The sequence below is a fragment of the Hippocampus comes genome, unplaced genomic scaffold (assembly GCF_001891065.2).
Source record: "Hippocampus comes isolate QL1 unplaced genomic scaffold, H_comes_QL1_v1.1 scaffold283, whole genome shotgun sequence".
NCBI classification, from domain to species: domain Eukaryota; kingdom Metazoa; phylum Chordata; class Actinopteri; order Syngnathiformes; family Syngnathidae; genus Hippocampus; species Hippocampus comes.
Genome location: NW_017806234.1, coordinates 359264 through 383353, shown reverse-complemented (window position 1 = coordinate 383353; position 24090 = coordinate 359264). Strand labels below are relative to the sequence as shown.

The window sequence follows — 24090 nt, the reverse complement described above, 5'->3', positions numbered from 1 at the left end:
TATATATATAATATTTTTTTTTCTCTCCCCTCCACTGTAACCTCTTATATGGTACTGTATTTTGCATGCTGTTTGCAAAGAAGCCACTTTTAGGAATACATAAGTCACGTCTGTTGTAGGTTCAGTGACAGTTTAAAAGAGCTAAGTTAATTCATTGACAATAATATTCATATATCATTACACATAAATCACACATTTACAAGTCGCAGGGCACATGAAGATAATTATTCCCTTTACCATCTATGGACTATTTAGTCTTAAAAGAAAACATGCATGTTTTGCGGATGTAAGCAACTGAGAAGATGTAAAATCGACTCCGAGATGTTCCAATGGAGAGTCAAACGCCGAACTCCTTGAGTTATAATCCATAGTAGCTGAGTTCTCTTAATATGTGAAGTAAATGGAAAAATATTTACTCCTTTCATTGTCATTTGTATCTGACTTGCATTTATTTAGGAATTCAGTTGTAGAATTTTACTTCTACTTGTAATTGTTTTTCACACATTTACTCAATTCATTGGGATAAATCTAACAGATTTAACATGTTATAATTATACTCAATCACGTACTAGTACATATAACTACATTGTTTTACAGTGCAGGAAAGTAATTTGAAATCCAGATGTGTGTCGCCATCCAAATCCCGGTGCCACTCCAGCAACAAAATCCCTTCAATACTTTAATCTTGACCTGAAGTGTGATCTGTTTGTCCCAAAGCCAGCCAAGAGCTGCCAAAGTCTCGAGAGTTTGGATTAAGTTCAGCAAGCCTACCTGCAGCAAAGAGTTCCCGGTGTCACTGCCAGGAGTTATTTTGCCATACATCGTGTGCCCCGCTCGCTGAGTAGCATTCCTACAGCCAGACCAAACAATAAAGGATGTGCTTTGCTCCCTGTGCCTTTGGACTATGACATCATCAACATGGCCTTATATGGAGCTTTGCATTTCACGCACACACAAGAAGGGGGTGTTCTTGCTTGCTGGCGTGCGTGTGCGCGCCAGACAGAGTGCGTACATTATTACACATTTTTTGCCTTTAACAGTGGTGGGAAGTAACAAAGTACAAATACTTTGGTACTGTATCTACTTTAGTTACTTGAAAATATCGCTGGGGACTAAACCAGGGAGCATTGACCACAATGATTCAACAGATTAGGAGAAGATAGATATCATTTGTTATTTTAGCATTTTTTATTGTGAGTCAGTTCACAACTATTGTTTATGGTGGCATAAAAGCTTCAGCCATCACACAATCGTTTTTTCCCCCCCTACTCAGGATGAGCACTGTGATAGTTAATAAACGAGGGAAATTATTTTGTGTGCAGAGGTTTTTTGGGGGGTTTGTTTTGTTGTGCTAAATTATCAAAACGGATATTCTAACTGATGGTAAAAAGTCATTTTTACTTTTTCACATTTCAGAATCTGTACACCAGTGACAGAGTTGTATCAGTGCTTGGGCACACAATCGTTTTTTCCCCCCCTACTCAGGATGAGTAGGGGGGGAAGTATTTTCCTACACAAATATTTGCACCTTTCCTTGAGTACAAATACTTTTGCCACCACTACATTTTAACCAGCTGGAGATATAATGTCTCTGTGTCGTAATGCTTTGTCTAAGTAGTGTATCTCCACTAATTAAAATGTTTCCAAGATTAGAATACAAAAATTATGTTTTCTCAAACAAAGGCTGTCTTCTTAAGAAAAGCTAAATAGCCTTTCTGTTATTGCTGTCCAGTATTCAATCTGTGGTCATGACGGTCAGGGGAGCCGCCAGGGATTTGGCGGGCCCCATGGAGAAGAAGAAGAAAAAAAAAAATCATGTTTTTTTTTTTTGTTTGTTTCTCAAGGGCCCACATCAGTCATGGGTTCACGTCTCTTTTTTTCCTCTCAAGTCACCACTGACTGGCATTGACAGGGATGTCACTCTCCTTATGTATGTATGATTCAAAATATTAATGGGAGAAGCGTTGTCAGGCTCATTATCTTGAGTGACCAGCGTTTTTTTTTCTTCATACTTTGTTTCAGTGTGTTGGTGTCGAATTGAGCTGCCGAAATGACTGTTGTATCCGTCTTTAGTTATAATGTACACAAGTCCTTGATTTCATGAGTTTCCATTCAGTGTGTGAACACTCCACAGCTGTAAGATCAGACAGCAAGAGAAAAAAAAGCTCAACGCGGAGTCTTGGTAGTCGTGTCGCCTCACCTGCCTGCTCATGCATGTTGCACATTATGAAACGGACAATATCTGACGTGCATGACGTCCTCCTGTAATCAAACCCAAATGGTTCTCTTTCTGTCTCCACGTTTGCTCTTTAATTCCCTTCTTCCTCCTTTTTTTTATTTCACTACTGATGTTTCTTTCGTCTTAGAAATGATAAATGCTTCTTCCAACAAAGCCATGACAGGGATAAGAAGAAGAAGTAGTTCCCAGCACACCTGTAGAATGAGTGACGTGTGCAGTCTTGTCAAAGGACTGCTCAAGAGGCAGGAATCAATTTCGCACCTTCAGAGGGTGCAACTAGGCAGACAGTCTGTAAATTACACACCGAAGGCCCCTTTTCACTGCAGGAACCTTTGGAGGAACTTTATGCATTCACGCCAAGGGTATTCTTCTGAATCCTGGATTTTGTTTCCTTTTCTGGTTGCGGGGCAGTACTGCCCAGGAACATTTTCTTTAGGGGCAGGTTCTTGTAATCGGTTGAGGACTCGCATTTTATTAGCGATGAAGTGTTTGAAAGTCTACAGTTGTTTAAATACTCATTAACAATCATTGAGGGATGCCAGGTACAGTCTGGACCAGAAGTTAATGAAATATAATAATTATTTTCTGTTTAGCTAGAATTAAAAATAAACAGTTTGATATATCAAATAAAGTGTGACAAAATGTAATGAATCATGCCCATAATGTTCTAGATAAGGGGTCACCGACCTTTTTGAAACCGAGGGCAACTTCTTGGGTACTGATTACCCAAGGCCAAACAGTTTGATTGACACTTTTGAAATAACCGATTTGCTCAAATTATGTCTTTCATAAAAATGATGTCAACGATCGTGTTTGTGATATCCCACAATAATTATCAACAACGATTTAACAAGTTAGTAACATCAATATGCAACACTTTATTCCTATAAATCTCTGCAAGTGTTTACATTTTCCAAATGCTTAAAAAACTTTCTGGAAATCATAATGTTCGCATTTTCACTAGCCACTTACACTGACTAACTGAGACGTTTTTTAGAAACAGGCCCGCGGGCAATTCATGTGATCCCTGTGGGTGGGGGTGACCTGGTGCCCGTAGGCAGCATGTCGGTAACCTCTGCTATCGATCCTTCTGCCTGTCACATAAATAATGACGAGGAATGGTCATGACAGGCATTCTGTCTTGCAGTTTGCGACGCAGGAATTTACAGACGGACTCGCGACACAACCATGAGTGTGTGTTGTACAGTCAGGGTGACATCATTGCCCGGCGCACTTAAAGAGAGATGAGGCAAGTTGCCTGCCGCTTTCAGGCCAATTCATGGCCACATCATCATGATCATGTCAGCAGCCAAAGATGTCTTCTGTGAAAGGAGTCAGACGCAACATGTTAGCCTTAGTTGGACAAATCTTGTAAGCCAGTGTTTCCCAACCTCTAATGAGCCAAGGTAGGTATTTTGCACAGTAAAAATCTCATGGCACAACGCTAAACAAAAATGTCTCAAAAAGTAAACAGCTCTGGAAAAAATGAAGAGACCAGAAAAAAAAGATCATTGTTTGGCACGTTGACTCTTTTTAATTTTCTTCAATTAAATGCGCTAAATTACAATATTTGTATTATTTGTATAGTTAGAATATAGGGTTGTATATTCTGAAATTATGACAACCCCATCTCAATAAACTCACAAATCTACTGTCCCAGTGTAAAGTCAGGGCCTGTTTAGTTGAGCACAACACTATTATTCTGTTGCATGAGTGGCAACAGGTAGAAAAAGAGAATGTAGAAGAGCATTTCATTGTTTTGTCGGTCACTATAAGTTGCATCGCTAGAAAAACAAAACTACATTATTTGTGGTGAAGGCATCATTTTCGAAACCAATTCAGTGAACTTGAATCATTTCCCAGGACACACAGTCTCTCACAGTCACAACACACATTGTTTGGGAATGGCTGCTCCAAGTCAACCGATTAGATTTGCGCTCGACAAAAGGGCGACATGTTCAGGCTATGAGACAAATGCACCTTCTCTATCCACATGAGTGGAGTGGATGCAGGATTCCGATGATGTCACAGTGAATAGACATGACCGGTCACACCTCAGTGACTGAGCACAACAGTTGGCTCACATCTGGAGCCAGTCCACAGAGGCACTTGGAGTTGTGAGCTTTTCTCTGTCCACTTTGCTCACAATGTCTTCCTTTTATTTTATGACAGTAATTAGCTTCAGCATAGCATCTGAATTTGGGTTAAACTAGGCTCAAAATGAGGCCCAGCCAGCAAAGGAATTGTAGTAAAATTAGATTATGGGTCGCTACGACTTAAGCGTTAGGTCGGATGCCATGCGTGGCTTTTTCAAACGTGAGCTCATGCGTTTTTTGTTTGGAAAAAGAGTGCTCTTCTGGAATGAGCTCATGCTATACTTACATTAAATTAGAGAGCGAGATGGAGTCGCAGCATTTAGCCTCTCGCCTTTACTCTGAATCCAAACCGCACATGCCGTGCCCCTGATTAAACTTTACAAGAATTCTGCTGCGTTGTATCCAAGGCACTAAGTGTGTGAGTTTTCCTGCAAACACCAAATCGTGGATTGTGACGCAAACACCACGTTATGGTACATTTGCTTCTTTGCAGGGGCCTCATGGCTTGTCTGCACGCTGACATTGATACTTCCTCTTCCTTACACTGCTCGGATCCTCCCCAGACGCCTGAAATCAGATCTGGCCCCCGAAGCCTATTTAGTCAGACCATGCCCCGACCCCCAACGCCTCGGAAACCAGCTACTGTGTGTTTGCTTATTTGAAGCAAAAAGCAATAAATAGTCTTTGTCCCTTTGCATTGCTGCAAGTCAAAGGCTCCTTGAGAACAAATTGATTTGACTGCAACAATTACTCTTGAAAGCAGGTTCAACGGAGGTTAAGAAGAGAGCCATTGACTGTAACCCTTTAATAAACAATATGAAATAGCCGGAGATAGTTGCTTTGGGCAGGTACAAAAATAAATATTTTTTAAAATGTGAGTCTATACCAAATGGTTGGGATATCACTTGGAAAAAAAAAGCTTAATCATGACAGAAACTGGAGGAAAAATTAGTCCAAATGGTTGCCCATCTTTATGAGTACCCTGCATGTGATTGGTGACCAGTTCAGGGTGTAGTCCGTTCGTCCCCTGTCGTCAGATGATCTTGTGACCCAGAACAGGATAAGCATTGTGAAAATGGATGGATGGATTTATTTGTCCATTGTGGCGAATGCAAGTAGGCAATGTGCGCTCCAAGTTTCTCATATAAAATCACATTTGATAGATTTTCATCTGAACTTCATGAAGTTTTTCGCCACTTTGTGAATCCACCCAGTTTTCCCTTTTTGCTGAAGCCAACTATGGGAAAGCAACTTTGGCTGGAAGCATCTTGCTCGTTGTTGATGGAATCACACGAGATGAGGTCATACATGCCAGAGTGCGCCTTCATCTGTTCTGCGTGTCAACAACACTTGAGGGCTGCACCTCATCTGTTTGCATTCATGGATTTCAGTTAGCATTGACAGGGAGCCGCATTATTTCATTCGCAATGTTGAGGTTGTGTGAGGACAATCACACTGTTAATTCTTTACACACTACAATAGAAAACCTCACATTTGCAAAGGTGAAGCGGGAAGTGTTAGAACGTTGTGATTTGCAACACAAGTCAACATCAAAATGCCGAAGCATCTTGCCAACAAAAGCTGCTCCTTTTTCCCCACCTACAGGAGGTGATTTTTTTGCACATTGTTCACTGATAAATAAATAATGGATTTGCACCCCTGACTCCATTTGTAGCTTGCTGGCAACACATCTGCAAAAGTGTCACTGTCAGGAAACCAAAAAAAAAAAAAAAAAAAAAAAACCATAACGCCTTTTGAACCATTAACATTGCATCGTCAAAAGCAAGCAACTCTTTAGATTGGTCACAAATGTTTAAAAATGACATTTCTATGCTCTTCTACTCTTTTGGACAAGTGTTCTCCAAGATATGGGAATCAGTCAAGGAATGTTTGCAATATCAGAGGTCACTGATATTGCAGCTGAGAGTCGGCTGGCCTCACAACCTTTTTTTCTCCTTCACCCCAAACGTGTTTCAAAGCAAGCACTGTTAAGTCATTCCACACCAAACTCCTCCAAGCATGTATTTACGGGTCATCCTTTGTACTCGGGGCACAGTCAAGCTGAAACGCAAGGGCTTCCAGCATCCTGAACTGGAAAATGCTCGGTCCACGTTGTGTATTTTTTGTCACAAGTAGACAATTGGCTGAGCTTTCTCAAGCTCTTTGAACTGTTGCTTGTCTATCGAGCAGATGGATAACGAAAGCAAATGCCGTCACACAACTGTAAAACTTTCCTGAAAGTGCTTCTATCTCCAAGCATAATGTCATCGCTACAGTTGTGTCACTTTCATTCAAACTAGACCACTAGAGAGACTCAACATTAAGTCTGTCAAGTTTTTCTCGCCCTGCCCGTAAATTTTAAGCAATTTGCCGCCAGGCCTCCATAATTTCATCACCTGTATTGGTTGGCAACTTTCAGTTACTTTGAATGTCATACCATACCCATAGTAAACACAAATCTGATAATTCTGGCAAAATGTTACTAAAGAGCATTTTACCAGCATGTGGGCTTGGGAACCGGTTCCTCTTGTGATTGTGAGTGCTTGCAAGGCGGAATTTTGTAATCTCATTCCCTTAGTCACACCCACTTTACCAAGTTAAATAATACTACGTAGATTTTATTTATAAATGGACTCCTTTTTCCTATTTAACCTTGAAAAAAAATACTATGGCAGATTGCAAATCAGGAAAGTAGCCCCCCACTCATGGTCAGTCAAAGGATATGACTCACATCTGCCATCGTTTGACTCTTTTTCATTACGCCGTCATTGCACATCCTAGTTCGTTACTAATTGCTATCCTTTTCAACAAGTACTCTTTCCCCACAAGAGTGATGTATGCTTTAAAGAGGCCCTCTGACATATTTGGAGATGAGGTAGAATGTGCGTTTTTGGTGTGTTGGGTCAAAGTGTCGAAAGCGTGCTAGTCGTGGTTTTGGTATGAGGGCATGCGCATTAAAGCATACGACTGCCAGTAAACCATCGTGGTCAGCTCAGGAAATCACTTTTTTTTCCACCCATACAAGGAAATGTTCAGTACAAAGCCTCTCCAGTTGCCAATAACTTCATTTCCTCATGTCAGCTTTCAGAAAGCTGGTGCAGAGCAGGAATGTGTGAGTGTGTGCCAGGCTGAAAATACAGGTGGAGATCTCTTCAGGAAAGACATTGCTAACACTTTTCGATGGCCCGATGGCATCTTAACGGTCCGTAGGTGCTGACAGGTTGCGCTCATGCGTCCAGCACAAACAGCTGCCCGATAACTTTCTTAAACATGCCGTCATCTGGACACAACAACAAATGGAGTGAAACCCTATTTATTGTGCTGCAAAGTCACAACCGAACCATATGCAATTGATGGAATAAGACATGATATGGGGAAACCATAGTATTTTTTTTACAGGATGTTCTAATAGGTTAAGCATGCTTGCTATAAGCTGTTTGTCACTCTCAGTTGAAGTTGACTGTAAAACTGATACAAAACGGCATTATTAACACTAAAATGTTCAGCCAAATTGTACATTAAAACAAGTATGCTTGCTGAATACGAACGTACAGTGCAACATGCCGCTGAAATGCTAACGGATATTAGCACAGACGTTACGGTAATTCAACACCTTCAAACCGCTACTTCCCATTTCCACACACAGTATTTCTCCAGCTTAGTAGGCGACCTTCTCTGCTTCTTCTTCTACTGTTTTTCATTACACTTCATCTACATCCAGTAGAGCTCAGGACTGCTGAGCATCAGTGTCGGCGCAGGCAATGTGCCCCCTCTGTGCAACATAAGCGTGGGTGGAAAAGATGAACCGCATTATAATAGGGGGGTTTCTGCAAAGTAACTTGGTTAACGAGTTCACAACTTTCCTCTGAGATGAGCTTGACCATCCAGGAACACTGATCGTTTTCAACGAGAAATCCCACAATGTAAACATAAAATGCAACGTTGTGTTTTAAAGGAGAGGGCAGATCTGGAAAATAAGCACGTCAGTGATGATGAGGACATTGCCCAAGAATGTTCTCAACCTGTTGATATCATCACCAGCGCAACAGTTAAGCCAGCCAGATGGCTTAAAGATAAATGGCAAGCCCTGCATAGCAAATAAAGAAGCAGAGGGTAATCGTGCTGTGTCATGTTTGCGGCTACTGTCCATGTCTTTCAATCGCAGCCCTATTTTACTTCCATAATGCACGGATTTATTTTGGATTAGACGTATAATATACTGCACATGTTTGTCAAGCATTGAGACTTGTGAAATAGAGTGAATTTCAGTATTTTAAAAGTTTGATTGTTTCAACTGACTTTGAACATCACAACATAAAACACAAGAACAATTCAGCAGTCCATCGTCACAGATACCAACCACAATCAATGCATCGGACACCGAAAGGCCTAGTGGGAGTAGAAATGTTGCGTCGATGTAGACAGCATAGCTGCCTCACAGTCATGAAGTTCTAGATGTGAATTTCATATGCAGCCTTCTTGTGTCGAGTTTGCATGTTCTCCCTGTGCTTGCGTGGGTTTTCTCAGGGTACTTTGGCTTCCTCCCACATTCCAAAAACATGAGGTTAGGCTCAACCAACACTCAAAATTTTGCGTCGGTGTAAATGCGACTGTGAATGATTGTTGATGATATGATATGTGGCCTTCAATTAACTGGCAGCCACATGCCGGCTTCGGTAGGCTGCAGCTCACCCGTGAACTTAATAAGCAGTATCGAAATTGGATGAATGGAATTGCCCAGTACGTGGTGTCATGTGCAATGTTAGCACATCACGCCAGACCTCAGCCTACTTCAATATCGAGCTTCAAGTACAGTAGGAATGAAGGTTAAGGGTGTCTGGTTTGTTATTCATAGTAGTTGTCAATCATGTTTACTCTTACATATTCACAAAATGTATATTGTCCATAACAAGTAATGAGCGGGCCAAATACACAAGTATTTGACTTTCAATGTGTTGACAGGTAGTGTTTTTGAATGTGGTTTCCCTGTTACTTTTAAACGTCACATTAAAAGGAGACATATTGTGCAATTTTGTCCACATTTTAGAACAGTTCCTCAGTATCTTCACAAAGGGTCTCTGACGTCACACCTTGGTCATAATCACTCTGTTTTGGCAGGGTCACGACTGTCTCATGCTAAGGCCAAGTTTATTTTATTTCATTGCCATGAAGACCGGGGCAGGGTTAAGGCAAAAACGAGGAAGTTGGCAACTTTTCCGACTCTTCTCTGAACTATTTTTTAAAAATGCTGCTCGCAACAAATCTGGTGACTTTTTGACTTTTGTCATAGGTTGGACACTTCTGAAGAGCCAAATTGTGACATCCCAATTGGCAAAATTCCAATTCCATACAAAATCCAATTTGAACACAAAAACTGAAAAGTGAAATTTCCATAAAATCTCTCCTGATGAACTGAATTGTATAGATTTTAGATTTCATTATTTATGATGAGCATTTAGAAGAATGGGGATGGCATATACTGTACACTTATTTAATCACACCCGACATTCAACACTCAACTTCAAGCCAGATTTTTTTTTTTCCTCAACAAAACTAGAAGATGCAGACAGCCATGAAATTGGCTCGCTGCTTTCAATTCCCCACAGAGGAACAAAGGTGGCCAGTCGCCATCTGTGTACCGTTCATCTCTGCGCTGAGATCATGTTTTAAGAAACATCTGTTGCTGGTTAGCACGCCGTTGTCATTCTGGCTCCCACACCTCTGCTGCTCCTGCATCAGTCGGCATGCGATGAGGTCATCGTTCAATAACAGACCCTCAATCAATCAAGGGGAAGTATTTGCCGACATTCCCGTACATCCGCTATCACGCGGGTGTCAAACTCAAACCCGCGGGCCAGATCCGGCCCACCTCGACGTCAACCCCCATCATCAAAACTCCCAGACTCAACCCTGACATCATGCAACATCCGACCCATTTCCAACCTCCCCTTTCTGTCCAAAATCATAGAACATATCATCACATCCCAAATCGAAGCCCACCTTGACAATAATTGAGCAATTTCATTCTGGTTCCCCCACACATCACAGCACTGAAACCGCCCTCCTTAAAATCACCAATGACCTCCTCCTCTCCTCCAACTCTGGCCTACTCTCCATCCTCATCCTCCTTGACCTTACTGCCGCCTTCGACACCATCAACCACACCATCCTACTCTCTCTCCTCCCATCCCTCAACATCACAGTCAATGTCCTCACCTGGCTTCACTCATATCTCACAGACAGGAAACAATTCATCCTCATCAACAACTACTCCCTCCTCCACTGCCCCACTGTCCCAAGGTGTCCCCCAAGGCTCTGTGCTTTGTCCTCTTCTCTTCATCCTCTACCTTCTCCCCTTTGGCCAAATCATTTGTCATTATGGTTTCTGCTTCCACTGTTACGCTGATGACATTCAACTGGACATCTCCGCCAAATCCAACCCACTCCACCCTGTCTAACTGTCTTTCTGATAGTAAATCCTGGATGCAAACAAACTTTCTCACACTCAACTGCACAAAATCTCACCTGTTAATCATCGGTCCAAACTCCCTCATCCAAAGAGTCTCCTCCAACTTTAATCTCACTATCGACAACTCCACCCTGTCTCCTTCCTTTCACTGTTACAACCTCTCTCTTGTTTTTATTATTATTATTATTAAATGTGACCCGCAAATGCTTGCAACAATTTTTCCTTGACATGGAGTTTCATGAAGTTAATATGGGGTACTATGGGAATACTGTACTCTCAATTTGAAACTCTCCAAGGGGAATTATGGGAATTAACGGCAGGTGAGGGTAATTTAATAGAAGGGTATCATATTCAAAAATAGATATAAACATTTTATGTCATAATTTGACAACCATGTCATAAAATGACAACCATGTAAAATAGATAATTTTCCCTACCGACTTGCATTACTTGGATTATTTGTGTGACAGTGCCTTGATTCTTCAATTTTCTTGCTAAGTTCCCTGAAGTGTTTGAATCTGAAGTTGGCTCATACAAAGTCATTAAGATTTTGACTTGCAACCAGAGTAAGTCAAAAGTAAGTGAAAACCCTTCCACAGTTTGGCTTTAGCCACAGGTGCTTTGACTCAGGCGGCAGGTAAAAGAGCTCCCCTGGAAACTTGGCCGGGTTTTCACTTTCTGGACTTGGATTTGCTACCTTTGCTCGCAACATAAAATTAGTGACTGCACTTGTGAAGGTACCGCTGTGCTCGCATGAAATCTAGTTGTCATAGTTAGGATTATGCTAAAATATAGTCCAACTATTTAGTTCATTTGTTTGTAGTTCGGATTTGAAATATATGTTTTGTGACACCAGTCGTGGAATTTATTTGACATACCTCATATACAATATGTCCCAAAAATATGCACTGATTTTCATGTGGTGTTATGACTTCGATTGGGTGTTTACTGTGACCATGAATTATCACTAAACTCAAACGGGTGATATTTCCCATGAAATAGAGAGCCATGGAGGTTGGGTAAACTCTGTGATGGCGTCGGTGTTGCGGTCCTGCGCACTGACCTCTCACGCTCCTGCTCCAGCAGGTTGGTAAACTCGTCGCTCTTCTTCACAAAGTCGCCATGGTTGCGCTTCTCATCCGCCATTTTGTACAGGGCCTGCTTGTGGGCCTGCTCTACCATCAGCAGCTGCTCCAGCATGCGGCGGTACGTCTCCCTCTGCTTTTCCACCAGCTTGTCCAGCTGCAAGACAGTTGCAGGACACATGCACCGTGAATTTTGCAAATACAGTAAATCAACAACAGCCAGCTGTATAATGTAACATGAGTACGAATACTTCCCTACTTCATCATTTTTCAAAAATACTTTACTTCTAATATGGAAGAAACTTTAATATTAGAAAATAATTGTTGGTACTTCAGTAAAACAAATATCAGGTCCTTTCAGACTTCTGCTCAAGGAATGTTCTACACGATGTCTTCTACGCCACTCTAGAAGATATTTTCTTTGTGGATACTTTTACCCGATTACAGTATTGCTCTCAGGTATTTATACAAGACTGCTGGTACCTCCACCATGGGCCGTTCATAGATGTCTTCCTGTAAGCCGTCAACTTTGCCTTGGATGGCATCCCGCTGCAGAGCCTGCAGGACTTTGGGCGGCGTGACAAAGCCGTATTTGGCTTCCAGAAGGGCCAAATCGATTTTTTCTGCCTTCAGCACAGTAATCACCTCATCTCTGGCCTGCGGAGTGAATAATGTCCACTGGTTTTTGTTGATGTTTTTGAGAAAAACTGTCTTTCTGGACTTGTGCCCTGACCTGCAGTTCTCCCTCCAGCAAGCTCAACAGGAAGACCAGGTCATCACGCGAAAGGTCTCTCGCCTTCTCCTTACGGGGCCCCTTTGCAGCACTACTGCCGCCATTCTTGGTGGTCTGGTGGTTCCACTGGATGGTGCCAGTGTCATCTGGCGGCTCACGGTGGCGACTGCGACGCTCTGGCCGCCCAGAGGGTTCTTCTTTGGCCAGCTTGACCTTGGTGACGTCCTCCAGGCTGCTGCTACGGGAGCGCATGTTGCTACCTTGAAAGGACAGCGTTGGGTTATTGCAAAGTACACTTAGATGTGCACACGCGTGTACAGTGGCTCGTAGAGGTAAGTACACCCTTCACCTTTTTGTAAATATTTTGATTCTCTCATTTCTGAAGACATGACACTTTTCTCGAATGTAATCATCATACAACTTGTGTGACAGTGTCAATTTACCCAATTCCTTCAAAATAACTCATCTCACAGCAATTCATGTCTGAACTTGGCAACAAAAATGAGTACACCCTTAATTGAAAATGTCTGAATTCTGCCTAAAGTGTCAACACATTGTTTGGCCACCATTCTTTTCCAGCACTGCCGTGACCCTTTGGCACAAAGTTCACCAGAGTTGTACAGGTCCCCACTGGAATCCTCTACCACTCCTCGATGACATTTTGGCGTCTAGATTATCGATAGATATTTATAATGGGGCATGTCTGTTTGTGTTTTCCTTTATTTTTGTTTCTATTTATTGCTACTACATTGAATAATGGATCTACATGTCACGCTCATCCGTACAGTTCATTTGAACATATGTAAAAAGGAGCGTTTTTTTTTTTTTTTTTTATTGTTCTCATTTGGATATGTCCTGATACACATTTGTAAACAGCCTATTTGTGTATTTGCATGAGAATATGATTTTTCGTCATTTTTGGAGAACAAGGGGTAGGATGAGACTCAGCGCAAAAAAAAAAGAGGAAAAAAAAAAAGCAAAGTGTAATTGTCTAAAGACCTCAGACAGTGGACGAAAGCAACAAAATCACCGGTGTGAAGTTTGTATGGGTGGCCTTGTGTTTGTGCATTCTCTGTCTTGCTGTCATAGCCTTACAAGATATTATTAGCCTCACAGCAGAATGGAGTCGTCATCTAATCCAAAAATGGAAAAATGTTTCACATTACGAACTACATCCAGAACTTTCTTGGATCTCCTCCCTGAAAGTTGCTGTCCAACCTTTACAGCCAATCACTTTTCCCTTTTGTTTTTTTGTTTGATGTGATTGGGCCCCTGTGGTTGGGGAAAAGAGCCACTTCAGCTAAACAAGACTTTTTGGGATCAGAAGAATCATCATCTGCTTGGCGCTGATGTCCGCTATGTGACCGGGATGCTCAGAGGCTCACTGATTGTGATGAACCCAGCTATGATAAATGGATAGAACAAGTTAATGAACTGTAACCACACAATTTATAACATTTTTTTAGTAGAAACCAACCATATCTCAAGGATGCCAGAACCATTGCATCATCTTTTATAGGGGCTTTTATCTGAGTTCAGTCTTAAGAAGAGATTTGCATCGGCCTCAGAGGGATTAGAAAACCATTAGTAGGCAATGAATCATCCCATTTGCTAAAGTAAGAGATTTATTTCGATCTATATTTCACAGAAAGTACTTTTATTCTACGCAGATTTTCTGATGAATGGACTCTCACCACTTGTTGAACTTGCCAGATAAGTAGAGCGGCATTTTGTTGGTTACTGGGCCGATGCGTGAGAACCTCTGATAGCCTGTGAGTGAGAGCAGAGGCTGGCTGATTGCATTGTACACAGTGGAGGTGAGACGCCACATGATTGTGAGCTGAGGTAATTCCCTCTTAGTCAGGGACAGACTCCACATGCACTCAGGCAGAACACCGAGCTGCCGATAGAGCGGGTTAGTGCAACAGATCCAAAGGTCACAGACGTGTACAGCAGCTCGGCATGTGCAAGTGTCACATATCTGCCAAAACTGTCAGAGGGATCACAAATATTTCACATAGTCAAAAGGTAAAAAGGGTCACACCAGGGACACAAAAGTTGATTCATGTTGAATTTAACAAAAGGAACAAGAACATTAGTAGTAGGTCCAACAGCACATAGTTAAGTTAAGAGAAAAAATATACAGGAATTGTTTGATCAGGTATGCGTGTTGACGTCAAGGAGTATAATTATTCATTTCAATAGTTGTGAATTTGGAATTGTTGGTAGCGACAAGGTGGGCGACTGGTTAGAATGTCTGCCTCACTGTGCAGGGGTCATGTGCTCAATTCCGGGCTGCGGCCTTCCTGTATGGGGTTTGTATGTTCTCCCCCTGCCTGTGTGGGTTTGCTCCGGGTACTCCGGATTCCCCCCACATTTTAAAAACATGCATGATAGGTTGATTGATTACTTGAAAATTTTCTAAGGTGTGATAGTGAATGCGGATGGTTGTTAGGCTGCAGCACGCCCGCGACCCCTGTGAGGATAAGCGGCTCAGATAATGGGTGGATGCATTAATTGCTGGTGATAATTTGTTTTATGAAATAATTCCTAGGCAAGAAAAAGTAGACAGGAGACCCAGCCTATAACCCTCTTAAAAAAAAAAAAAAAACATAATTTAAGCTACAACAACTTTAAAATATAAATTCCTGACATTTATTATAACAATGTTAGCGAGCACAGCAAAGCAATTAAGTTGTTTGTGCCAAAACAATGTGCTGGGTTGTTTTTACTGAGACCTAACTTGGGCAGCCAATACAAGGGATAGTATAGCTCTGTAAATGCATCTTTTTTGTTTTGAAATACGAGAAAACCAATTCTTACCACAGCAAAACAGAAAGTTTTTATTGAATTGCCCAATATAAAAGTTTGTTGCAGTCAAATCTTGATTGCACCCAATGTTTATTTATTTATTTTTTACAGTGTAGCTTTTAAACTCTTTCGGCACTCATAACAGTATCTGCGGCCAGAAGTCGCTGGAAACTTTTGGCAGTTTGGACGCTTTTCTTTCCCATGACCACTTAAGTTTCCGTGGTTGGATAGCTGGTCAAAAAGTACGATGTGGCAAGCCCAAGAGCCTTGGATATGCTGTCTTCAGACTTTTGGACTCTTAAAAGTCGTCTTTATAGTGACCACTTCACATTGCAAGACTTAAAAAAAAATGCCTTGACTTTACATTTGCCCGTTAAAGTCACCAGGGTGAAAGGTGAGGAAGCAGGTGTGCCGCAAAGAAAATAAACCTCGCCCCCATGTATGGAGGACACACACACACACACACACACACACACACACACACACACACACACACACACACACACACACACACACACACACACACGCATTACTGAGTACATTCCTACAGCCTTACATCACACCCTGACGTGATTGAGGGCAAGAGAATCAAGATCAAATACAAGCAGGGAGAGAGGGGAGGAGCAGATGGAGTGAGTGACTTTTGCTAAGAAGGAGCAGATCTACTACTTGTCTGCCTTCTGGACACAAAGTGGGCTCAATATCAACCACTCAATTCAGGAGCAACAGTCTCCTCTTTTTGCACAAAGAGCATACGTTGGCAATTTACTTATTCAGCGAATTTTATTTGCATTACAGCCCAGTGTTTTCATAATCTCCCTTCATAGAGAATGCTTGTGCTTGTAAAATACCCACAGGAAATTAACAGTATTTTTTTTAAGTCCAACTAATAGCCCTGTAATAACAGCACCCGCTTCGGTGGTTTTAATCACGGAGCCAAAAAAAGGAGTGCAGTGTTTGCAAACAGGGCGGATGGTTGTCATAGCAACAGGTGGTGTCATAAAAGCTTTTGGGATGCTTCCTGCCATCAAAAGCGAGCACATAAAAAAATGGGCAATTTCATGAAGTTGCCTCAAGCACAGGCGAACTCCCAAAACACTGGGTGTGGGGGAAGATGATCAGGTATTGTTCGAGGTGAGTCACGGATGATGATACAGAGGTTTAAGAGGCATACGTTATGGGAAAGTGACTTTTAAATTCCTCGTATGCAAATGGCGGGGTCTCTGGAGTGCCTGGCCACTCACCCCAAGTCTGGTATTATTTAACCAAGTAAAGCTTCCCTGATGTTGATTTCCAAAAATCTGTGAGCGAGCCATTCTGATTCTTCGGGTGATTGTCTTGTAACAATACCATCCCAACTGAGTTTTTCCGACCTTGATTTGCTGTGTTTCACTTGAGTAGACTTTTCAATTAGCTGTACTTGAATATCCATTTTTTTTCAAAATGTAAAAATTTTCCCTACATTTGTGTGTAGTTGCTATTTCTTATTTTTTCCAAAAAGACTCAGTTTACTTGAACAAGAACAGTATTTTTTTAAGTACTTAATGTAAGTTTCAGACTCACGGACTTTTGATTTGCATTTACAGCAGCGTCACATCAACTGTTTGAGCATGATAAGCAAGCAGTAGAGGGTTTGCCATGCCTCTCATTGAGTAAATTAAGAGTTATGTTCCTCTGGCTCGTCAAGTCCTGTTTGTAATTTTGCCTTTCAGGATGAAACATCTTTCGAATGATTTTACAGCTGCTTCCAAAACATTGAATGTAGCAGCATGAAATACGACATCTTTAACCATTGGCCTGTTTGAACCTCTCTGGTGTCAAGGTTGCAAACAAGCCCCAGAAGTTTACCCTCCACAACTGAGACCAGATTTGTTTTTTTTTCCATGGTGCCAGTCATGTTGCGTGAAGTCAAACGTCAATGAACAGAACATGACGCACAAGAAGTGAACCTCCTTCTTTCTCCGTAGGACTGTACATGCTATGTTTAGACCTGAGAATCCCATTTGGGCCTCAGCGCATGTTCCAGCACACAATTGTATTTATTATCCCGTATTGGTTTTCCTCTCTTGGCCCCAGCTACAGGCTTCATACAGTTGCACTGTAACCAGGTCTGTTTTGGAACAGGTGATTATGAGAAGGAGAAGCCACAAGTGCTGCTGGATCGTAGTAATATCGGTGACGGGGTCATTGGGTTTAGACAGACTGTGACGCTGCAGATCTTTGCTTTCTACATCAACATGAAGGTAAAGATGATTTTCACTGAGCTCAATAATTTAGAGCAACAGTGTCGAATAATTTTTTGTTGCAGGCCACATAGCGTAGTTATGGTTTCCCTCAGAGAACCGTTACTGTGGAGCCATGTAAATGTACAATCGCCTCATCATATTATTACGTATGCACAACAAATTGATGGCTAACTAGTTTTGAAGTTGTTCATCCAAAAAATGCCAATTTGGATTTTTTTAGTCAGAAAAATTATGTAGAAACACGACTTGCTTTATGGGCCTCATAAAATGTTGTGGGCAGGCAAAAGTGGCCCCCGGGCCTTGAGTTTGACCCCTGCTGGTTAACTCATCATTACAACACTTTTCTTTTTTACCATACAGGTGATCCTGATCACGTGCTAAAGTATTTCCCTTACAAGCAGCCTTTCCTACTCTTAAAGCAGCACCTCACAGATGAGATGAGGTGAAGGTAATCACGGCATTGTGGACAGATGAACTCATGTGATTTAACCAACCAACCAGCAGAGGGGAGTATATTATAAATTTAAGCCTGAGGCGTCCAGGCCCTGATCTCATGACTATTTAAAGGTAGTCAAGACTTGTCTTGTCAATAATAAATTGTACCCGCCACCACTAGTCTAAACATACCATTCTGATTAAGATTGCATTTGTGGAATATGAACTAATCAGAAAAAAAATTGCCTATTATTTTATCCCTCTGAGAGGACTGCCTCCTTACTGTTGACTGAAAATGACATCCCAGTGGCAAAGGGCTCGGGTAAAGGCCGTCACGGATCACTTGTTTTCTGGGTTTGGTCATGTGACGTTCAATAACAGCCGTATCAACAACCATAATAGTCCCACTGAAACAGCATCAATGACAATTTGTTACCGGTTACCTACACCCAATTCCCAAGACTCACCACTACCAATAGTCAGGAGACCCTGAGGGGACAGAGGGACCTTAAGGACTCATTGTGGGGATTAAACTGTACACATCCCCCTTTAGGGGCTTTAACCCCCCAATTGAGGTCTGACAGTAGATTAGTCAAGGCATGGGTTTATAGGACGGTCAGCAATCTGTCACCTCATCTGCCGGAGTTTGCTTCCGTGTGACATCATAGTGGGCATCGTGAGGATTACGAGGTCAGCCATCCTTGAGCCACTTGCCATGCTGTCGAAAGGCCCAGATAGTGAACGTATTTCCCTGTGGCTCAGAGACAATGTGTGGCGAAGGCTGCTCTCCAAGAATTAATCGATGAAAGTAAATACGCACGCAATGGCATGGCATGGCATCAGATGACTCCTGAGGGAGCTGTCTGGCTTGTTAGCTGCTAAACAATATGCTGCTAATCAATAATGTTGCAAAATAGTGATCTGAAAGATTGCAGGTGTTCAAGCAGCACCAGGAGCTGTCAGACGTGCTTGCAGGACAGAATTGCAATTTTGCTTCGCTTCATGTCATAATCACTTTGCTGCGTCGTGCTAAACTCACAATATCTTTACGAATGTACAGAGGGATCGTCACTGCTTTAACTGTTGATGCCTCTGGTACTACTAAGATCTATTCCCAAACATAAGCATCAATAGGTTTTATTCGTCAGTCATTTAAGGTACTGTGTTTGCACTCAGAAAGGAAAGTGGTACAGGTGTCGATGAGAAGAAGCGCACAAGGCCCACGCAATGAGCACTGCGACACAAATATTGACAGCGCTGAAGTCTTTAAGTGGTGTCTAAAATGTATTTGTGGCAGCCCGCCACAAACAAATGTTTAAGTGAGAAACACTGCGGCTGTCATCACTGACAATCAATGACATCATTGATCGGATCTTCAAATCACAACATTAAGGCCGATCCCAAAATTTACAAAATATGCATAATATCGGCTGATCCGATACACCGGGTCGCTGTCAAGTCTACTGATAACTAAATTTGTGAAACACATCACACTCATGATCTCATGACGTAAACAGTCCTTTCAATGTTGTTAGATGTATACATACATTTGATTGCTCTCATTTTGGTTCTGAATGTGCAGATGTGATTTGACTGCTGCGCTGTGCAAGAGCGAATCTATTCCTGTGGAGATACAGGGCCAGAGACCACCCCAAAATGTTGCATTTTTTTAATTTCTGGATGCAGCCCTTGTAGGAAAAAGCTTGGAGGCCCCTGTCCTCGAGGCAGGCGGCACATTTTTAGGAATAAAGGGACATGCACACTTCACTCTGTGTTGTGGGTGACAGTTGCCTCGCAGTCGACGCTGCTCTGTAACAGAGAGACATGCAGCTTTGGTCTTCGTCAGGGACGTCTCCTTGGCAACATGCAACACAGCACGGGGGCAACAATGCCAGCACAAAAAAATAGGAGTGTTCACGGCATGGCCGCTGTGAGGTGAATATTTACGGCCCCGTACTTGTGTCGCTTTATCTAATCATGTTTCATATGCTCGGAATTTCACGGGCAAAGTTGCATCCCTCCTGGGAATAGACTGTCCAGAAATAACTGCCAGATATTGTATGTGGATCTCTGAGGATTTCATGAGAACATAACTAACCAGGCGACACAGCAAAGGGAGGCGCAGGTTTGACAATTTGTGTCGCATCATGGAAAGTCCCGGCCCCTATCAAGCATCCTACGGTGGAGTCCAAATTCAACCTGCTGCATAGTTAAACCAAAGTACACACACTAAAAGGAGTGAGGGCGATGATGTTGTGGCAAATGTGAACAGTAGGTGGACTTTAACCTCGGTAAAGAAAAATAAAAAAATAATGAATACTGTATATCTGTATTTAAAAGGAAATGATTGTATCACAATGTAACCCTTTCATGCACCCTGTAACCTGATAACATGATAAGCTGTCCACTGTAGTGACTGCTGTCACTGAAAAGGTTAAAACAGTTCTCTGGTGTCTTAAGACTTGTGTGATGTTTTTGTTTTTGGGTTTTTTTTTTTTGTTTGTTTGTTTTTTTTTTTTGTCAAAACACCCCAAAGATTTAAAAAATCACTTAACAAGGATTTCCTTTTTAAGCCACAACATCGGACATGCGAGGTGGTGGTGGACCCCAAAAAGCAGGCACGAGGTAGGAGCAGGTTGTACTTGAAGTGTATTGTTAAAACAGAAAACTAAATCCAAAACAAAGTATCAAACAAAAACCATGGCAGAAGCTCAAAACTAATAGAAACAGAAACATGACTTAAACATGACAGAACAAACAAATATAACAGCAACAAAGAAACAGCAACAAACAATGACCCGACACCGAGTGGTCGTGCTGGGAGTCCTTTTAAAGCAATAATGACATAACGACCAACAGGTGTGCAGCTGCAGGGGGAGCCCTACAGTGCCACCTGTTGGTCACAAACAGAATCATGACAGGACAGCTCCTTAATATATTCAGAAAGACCAGACCTGACTGCTACGGCGGACCAAATTCATACTGTGCTCTTCATTCACTCCCCTCAAAAAGTATAGGAGTTTTTATTTGATAGATATTTACATCCATCTATTTTCTAATCCACTTGTCCGCACAAGGGTCGCGGGTGTGCTGGAGCCGGCTGTCTTCGGGCAGTAGAAGAAGAAACAGGCCATGTTTCCAAAACAGGCGGAGATGTGTGCCTCAAGAGTTTTATGGACTGGTGAGACAACAATTACACTTTAATGAATTGTTGGAAAGGTTCAGTAGTTGAGAAAGCAAGGATCTGCTTTTGGTCATTCATTCCCAGTGGGTTAATGAATATAACAGATTCACATTGTTCTCATTTTGAAATTCCAAACATTCAGCTCATTCAAGCCACATTTGGAACAATTTTCACTTTGCTAAAAGATCCCCATTGACCAAAAATTCAACATTTTCACCCATAAATATTGCACCAAGAATTCCCTATTCATTGCCAATGACACCGTCAACAAAATCATCAATCCCATTCAAAATTCAAACATTTCCCCATATTAAATTCAACTTGGTCATAATTGTCAACATCATTCAACACCATCCAGAGGCATCCATATTTTTTTCACTCCACATTTCAGCATTCACATGCCATTACTCCAGAAACTGCAAATGTCTAATTTTATATTAATCTTTTAATTTCAACCTAAACTGTCTTCAGTAAAAAGAAAAAAAACAAAACAAAACAAAGGACTCACTCTATGATAGCTTTGAAGGGACGCGGACGCACGTTACAAGTACTAGGACACCCCGTAAATACAACATCCTGACTTTATGGCTTGTTTTGAGTTGTTATGTTCTGTGCCTGTGCATGAGAAAGTGTACCGACCCAAGCCCATCGCTTCTAATGGTGATGGCGGGGCCAAGGGAGTGCCGTATATTCTGCTTGAGCACAAATGCAGGTTACACTAGTCCAGAAATCCAGACTTTTGGTGTCAGGGGTGTAGCTTGTGGTGTGACTTAACAAAGTACAAGTACTTTTTTTTTTTTTTGACTGTGCCAAGTTTTTAAAATTGGTTAGCAATCAGAATATTCAGTCAGTACATTTTTTCTTGACTCAAGGAGAAGAGTTGAATCAGTCGTTTTACTTTCACCAGTCTTTTTTTACACAAGCATCTGCACTTGACTAGAAGTAGAAGTACAGAGTGTGAATACGTTTGCCACCTCTAGAAATATCCAACCCCTAATTATGATTAAATTCATGAAGAGTTGTCACTACTGTATCTTTGACCATTTTGGTGTCCTAAAATTCTTTTTAACTTGCTTGGATGAACAATGGTTCTGGAGTTCCATCCTATAATACAGTGTGATGGCTGCGAACTTCATTGGACTTATTTGGACTGTAAAGTCTGCGGGTCAAGCTCGGAGCAAAGCTAATGTTGGACAACACTGGCGTTTCTGCTCGAGTATAAATAGTGCTCTTTCCCCAGAGCTCTGAGTGGCAGCTATTCTGTAAGTGAAACCAGACCTAGGGAGCCCGAACAAGTCAGCGAGCACCATGCCGCCCTCGTTCCACACTCGGATTTGGACTGGTCAACCTCGCTGCCACCTCATTGCCTCAATACACCAGACAACAAATTATTTGATAAACAGCACAAATTTGACAAATGTCATTGCTTTGCATGGACTGAGAAGCTCAGGTGTTCTCCAATCAGCAAATGCAATCCAAGAATTTTTGTTCTGAATAGCTTTTCTTATTGATGCTGCCATTTGTTTGCATGACACGTAATCATTGAATCGTGCAATTCATATTTTGACAACCCAGAATAAATATTGTCCGGATTTCTATTCTCGCAAACTATCTTCCTTTTATGATGTAATTGTGAACCTTTTTTTGTAGACATCAGCTGCTGCTGATGTCTACATTCTGACCAGATGAGTCAGTGATAAATCCAACACAAAACCTCTTAACCTGGCTGTAATCCGCCCACCTAGTCGAGGAGCTCAGAGTACGTTAACAATCTGTGCCCCACTAGCCCCAAACTGTCACTCAGCAGCAAGGTGTACTTTTCTCCAGTGATTTCAGCACTTTAGATTTTATCTCTTAAAAAGCATTGTCTCCAAAGGCCTTTAGTCTGTCTTAATGCGATCCTCCCACTCGTCAACAGTGTGCGTCCTGGCCTAAAGGTCTGCTCAGTAGACCAGAGAATAAATACTGAACATGTTATTATTAGGATGAGGCTTGATGATGATTCACACGCTGAAAGTGAAATAATCATCCATCCATTTTCCAATCTGCTTATCCTCATGAGGGTCGCGGGCGTGCTGGAGCCTATCCCAGCTGTCTTTGGAGAGTAGCCGGGAGACACCCTGAACTGGTTTCCAGCCAATCACAGGTCACACATAGAAGACCAACCATTCGCGCTCATAATCACACCAAGGGACAATGTAGAGTGTTCAATCAGCCTGCCATGCATGTTTTTGGAATGTGGGGGCAAAACCAGAGTACCTGGAGAAAACCCACGCAGGGGACATGCAAACTCCACACATAAAGGCCGGAGCTGGAATCGAACCCTGCACCTCTGCACTGTGAAGCGGACGCACCAACCAGTGGATCACCGTGCCGTGTGAAATAATCAGATATCAGTATGAGTGGCCAGCAGTCACACTCTCGTGAGTCGCCGTGTTAAGTAGCTAAATCAGTTGATTGCTGCAGATTAGTAACACCAGAAGGCACTACTGGCCTGCTGCTCTGCTATTGGATGCAAACCATCACTGCTAGTCATGCACCAAATATTATCAACATCTTGCTTGCTTATAGTTTCAACTTTCAGCTTTGTGTAATACTTTAAATCTTAATATGAGACTCTTCGGACAGGTTTTTTTTGCATTTTGGAGTAAAGTATTTTAACTATTAAGAGCAAAAATGCCAAATGGCTACATAAGGAGAAGGTTGTTTCGGTGCAAAGAAAATCAAGACCGATTCACTGACTGCAATCATTTCAAACACAATCTTAACCTATGATCCCCATCACGTTAACA

General features: G+C 41.9%; 1 protein-coding gene across 4 annotated transcripts in view; it reads right to left on the bottom strand.

Annotated features, from left to right (window-relative positions):
- Window positions 1–24090, bottom strand: part of filip1l (filamin A interacting protein 1-like) — a 32783-nt gene that overhangs the window by 7969 nt on the left and 724 nt on the right. For 2 of the 4 annotated variants that reach the window (XM_019856579.1, XM_019856577.1), the window contains exons 2-4: window positions 12623–12882; window positions 12373–12546; window positions 11868–12046 (exon numbers count right to left, since the gene is read on the bottom strand). In XM_019856579.1, the coding sequence (XP_019712138.1) occupies window positions 11868–12046; window positions 12373–12546; window positions 12623–12874 (605 nt within the window). In that variant the 5' untranslated portion in view covers window positions 12875–12882. Of the gene's footprint in view, window positions 1–771; window positions 912–11867; window positions 12047–12372; window positions 12547–12622; window positions 12883–14316; window positions 14484–24090 lie in introns of those variants that run through there. The other 2 variants (XM_019856578.1, XM_019856580.1) reach the window with 2 other exon arrangements.